This window comes from Vanacampus margaritifer, chromosome 11, assembly GCF_051991255.1.
Source record: "Vanacampus margaritifer isolate UIUO_Vmar chromosome 11, RoL_Vmar_1.0, whole genome shotgun sequence".
Classification (NCBI taxonomy): Eukaryota; Metazoa; Chordata; class Actinopteri; order Syngnathiformes; family Syngnathidae; genus Vanacampus; species Vanacampus margaritifer.
This window is the reverse complement of record NC_135442.1, coordinates 15,172,781-15,177,050: the sequence shown is the minus strand read 5'-3', so window position 1 is coordinate 15,177,050 and position 4,270 is coordinate 15,172,781. Positions and strand designations below refer to the sequence as shown.

General features: G+C 39.2%; 1 protein-coding gene across 1 annotated transcript in view; it reads left to right on the top strand.

Annotated features, from left to right (window-relative positions):
- The first annotated feature begins 154 nt into the window (after positions 1-154).
- Positions 155-4,270, top strand: part of tmem30c (transmembrane protein 30C) — a 6,081-nt gene continuing 1,965 nt past the window's right edge. Inside the window, exons 1-4 of the mRNA XM_077580826.1 lie at positions 155-1,250; positions 1,383-1,499; positions 3,720-3,827; positions 3,910-4,000. Coding sequence (XP_077436952.1) covers positions 1,059-1,250; positions 1,383-1,499; positions 3,720-3,827; positions 3,910-4,000 — 508 coding nt within the window. The 5' untranslated portion in view covers positions 155-1,058. The remainder of the gene's footprint in view (positions 1,251-1,382; positions 1,500-3,719; positions 3,828-3,909; positions 4,001-4,270) is intronic.

Genomic DNA, 4,270 nt, shown 5'->3' with positions numbered 1-4,270 from the left:
GTGCTGATGACATTGTTTCCCACGATTTTTGCTGAGATCCCCATGTCTATACATTTGTTCCAAATTAGAGGTGTTAGGCAATAAAAAAAAATGTATCGTAATTAATTGCATGACTTCAATAGTTCACTCATGATTAATCGCAAATTTTATATCTGTTCTAAATGTACAATAAATATTTTTTCCCAAGTTTTATACTCCTGTTAACATAAAAGCGGGGATAAAATGTTAAACTAATCGAAATATGGCTCCAGCTTATAGTCTTTGACACAGTAATGTCATAATTCCTAAAATTGAGTTCAAATTTTAATAAAGATGTACTGTACGGGAAAAAAATGAGTAAGATATTGATTTGTGTTGAGATCATTTTTCTGCCACTAGATGGCATAATTGCATTTGTAAGACAGCTCAGTGCATTGTTCTTTTCATATTAAAAGCTATATAATCTTTAACATGAAGTCACTTGTGAAATTCTGCACATTTTTAAAATTGTAAAATACATCTTGACCCCAGTCTCCACAAATATTATATATATTTAATTGTATTACATTTATTACTGCTAAATTTTGCCGTGTATGTGTCTGCTGCATTATGACTAGAATTCCCCCAGTACAGGCTTTCCAATTAAGGGGCGGTCATTAATCGTTAAAAAAAATAGTGGTGTTAAAGGAACTTCAAATTAACTCAAAATGAATGCACTAATTTTGACACCCCTATTCCAAATACAATAACCCCAACAGAAAATATCTTCAACTTTCTGTGGAGTTTATAAACAGGCCCACAAAAATTGCATCAGAAATTACAGTAATTAAAAATGTCCTGCATGTGTTGTCTAAAACAAAAACAAAAAGACCAGAAACAGAAAAGAGGAAGAGGCGGTTGATTGTGGTTAATCAATAACAGAAGTCAACCGTCTCTCCCCTCAGCGAGAGGCCTGTCGTCAGATGTCTGCGCGCGTTTGCCTGCGTGTGTCTTTTGTGTAGTGCTACCACAGGAATCGGAACAGGACGCGAACCCTTTCACAAAAACCTCCAGCCGAGTTCCCCCGCGCCGTCGCCGCCATGGCCAAAGCCAAGAGCGGACCCCTGGCCCGGAGGCCCGACAACTCGGCCTTCAAGCAGCAGCGTCTGCCCGCCTGGTCGCCCATGTTGACGGCTAACACCGTCCTGCCTTTCTTCTACTTCATGGCTGTCATATGCTTGCTGCTGGGAATTTGGCTTCTGCTTACCGTACAGAGCGTACAGGAAATCCGGGTGAGTCTGCTTTTTTCTGCGCAAGGCGGTAAGAAAAATGCTCTGCTGAGCATCAAGGAAGGAAGGAAGAGGTCAAAGTTTATGTTGTGAACAAGTGTGTTTTCAATTCATAAATCTTTGCTGTCATTTTAGGTGGACTACACAGACAATGGAGACTGCGCGCTTTGTCACGACGTGCGCGAGAATGCGAGCAACGCGGCGTTGACCTGCACTTGCAAACTGCACTTTCACGTGGACAGAGCTTTGAAGGTGAGGTGTATTCCGGCTCACCTTCTTTATCTCATTTGTTGTACTTTGCCGATGTATACAATTCTGTAAAACATTAACTAGAATGGCCATCAAGACAGATACGATCCCTTGCTAATTGTGTGTGAAAGGGACCAAACTCTATCAGGAATAGCGAAATAAAAAAGCCCCTCTACCCACTTTATACAGCAAGTTATTTGCTGAAAATTTCAGCTATTTGCTGTTTACTTTGGCGCTAACTGGTGGAATTTTGTTTTCATCCTCGTTGGAAATTGAATGCACTTTGTGCACCATCAAAGAGTGAAACTAAGTACATTTCTGCTTCTTTCCCGTATTTCCGATGCATCTTCTAATAGCTCGTGTTGTTGATACAATTAGCCCTAACATAGATTTTCTAATCTGTAAATACCTAAAGATGAGTTGATTGACTAAACAGTGCGTGGTCCTGAGGTCGGGCGGCCTGTTAACTCATTCACTGCCATTGACGTCAAAAATTCAATATTAAAACTATTTCTATTAGTTTCACATTTTGTTCTAATTTTGTTAACAAGAGTATGAAAACCTAGAATTTTTTTTGATTGTACATTTAGAACAGATATAAAATTTGCGATTAATCGTGAGTTAACTAGTGAAGTCATGCGATGAATTACAATAAAAAAAAATAATCGTCTGACGCCCCTAATTTTTAATAATCTTTTCTTCTTTCTTTTTTTAATTAGGGGCATCAGGCGATTGAACTTTTTAATTGTAATTAATCGCATGACTACACTAGTTAACTCACGATTAAACACAAATTTTATATCTGTTCTAAACGTACAATATTTTTTTTTCTAGGTTTTCATACTCTCGTTAACAAAAGTGGGGGAAAAATATGAAACTAAGAAATAGTTTAAATGATTTTTTTTACGTCTATAGCCGTCAATGGCAGTGAATGAGTCAATAGCAAATCTGTGTATAACTGACGCACATTATATATGTTTTTTAAACCTAAAAAAAAAAAATAGGGTTGCAAAAAAATATTGGGAAAAATATCTGCGAATAGGTAAATCCGCAAAGTGGTGCCAGGTTCCACAATACACAGTGTAAAATGCTAGTGAGTATTTTCCACATGTGATGTCCATCCATCCATCCATTTTCTTAATCGCTTATTCCTCACAAGGGTCACGGGGTTGCTGGAGCCTATCCCAGCTGGCTTCAGGCAGTAGGCTGGGCACACCCTGGACTGGTTGCCAGCCAATCCAGGACATGTGATGTCATACATATTTAAACTAGTATGCTAGCTAATACTATTGATGAGCCACATGCGAAAGTGGTTCGATGGTGTTTAATAATGTTAACTACTGAATGCAGTCATGTAACATGGGTTCAGGATTGTATACATTCTAGAGGTATGGTGTTGATGCTTTATGATCCTCTCCATTTAAAGTTGTTTTGCTGCCATTTTGTGGCAACTTCTAAACCTCTTCTTGGGCGGGCATCAATTATTCTCAGATTTGTTTGCGGCAGGGCTCAGACTATATCCTGCATGAAGAGCAGGAGTTTGCCGTTTCACTCGTAAATAATCCGAAATGAACCCGAGGAAAATTCAAACTCCTCTTAAGCCATCATTACCCTCAAAATGATTAGAATGAGAGACTCTTAACTCACAACCCAGGCTCCTCCTGGACATATCGTGCCTTTCTGGCAGTTAAGGTGTATCCTTCAATATGCTTCCGAGTTCCGATGTAGACAGACAAGGCTATGGCGCCATCTTGTGGAATCTTAGAGCAATTTAGAAAGTACAAAAATCACATATAGGTGAGTCAAATGATAGTGTTGATAATTGCACTGTGACTACGCAATACTTGATGGGGAAGAGGGAAGTTTCTATTTGAGGGAGGTAGGGAGGTATTTATTTCTCTTAAGTAGATGATGCACCGTTTATTAGAGGGGTGGCTCTTATTTAAGCTTATATGATATTATGTAAGGTTGTGATTCGTAACATTTTTTTCTGGGGGCAGGGAGGCTACACGCTAAAAATTATTCTGAGATACTGTTTACATACCTCAGTAGGTACTTCAGTTTTGGTTAGCAAAAGACTTCAAATAGACTCAGGAGAGGGTCAGGTGTTAGAAGATGAAGCTTTAAAATGAGCAGAGAAGCTTGTTGATTCCATTATGCCAATGTATTTATTTATTGTATTCCATTTTTAAAACTCCAAAGTTGGGTCTTCTTCTGTCTCAGGGCAACGTCTTCTTCTACTACGGCCTCCAAAACTTCCACCAGAACCTGCGCAGATACATGGACTCCAGGGACGACGCGCAGATGGTCGGCAGGAAAACCAATTTAAAGGTGATTTTCGCATGATGTTTCCTTTTTAAAATACAAAGTCTACTTGAATGTGAATGAAGTTATCTTTATTGCACTGGTGCAGAAACCCAGTTCATACTGCAAGCCATTCGCCACCAATGACAGAGGACTGCCTATCGCTCCCTGTGGCGCTGTGGCCAACAGCATCTTTAATGGTAAACACACACCATGGGGAAGGACCAGTGTGCTTTGAGGAATTATTCACGGGAAGTGGAACTCACTCGAATGTTCTGAACTCCGAATAGACTTGGGAGAGATGTGCCTGTGCGTGGATGTGGCTAGCTACATCTTTAAGAGCAAACTAGTTGATCAATTGAGAGGCTTCTCAAGTCAAAAATGTTTTTTTTTTGCAAAAATATGTTTTTAAATATTTTTATTTCAATATCACTATCCGGATGTACGGAAGAAAGAAGTGGTTTCCTTTA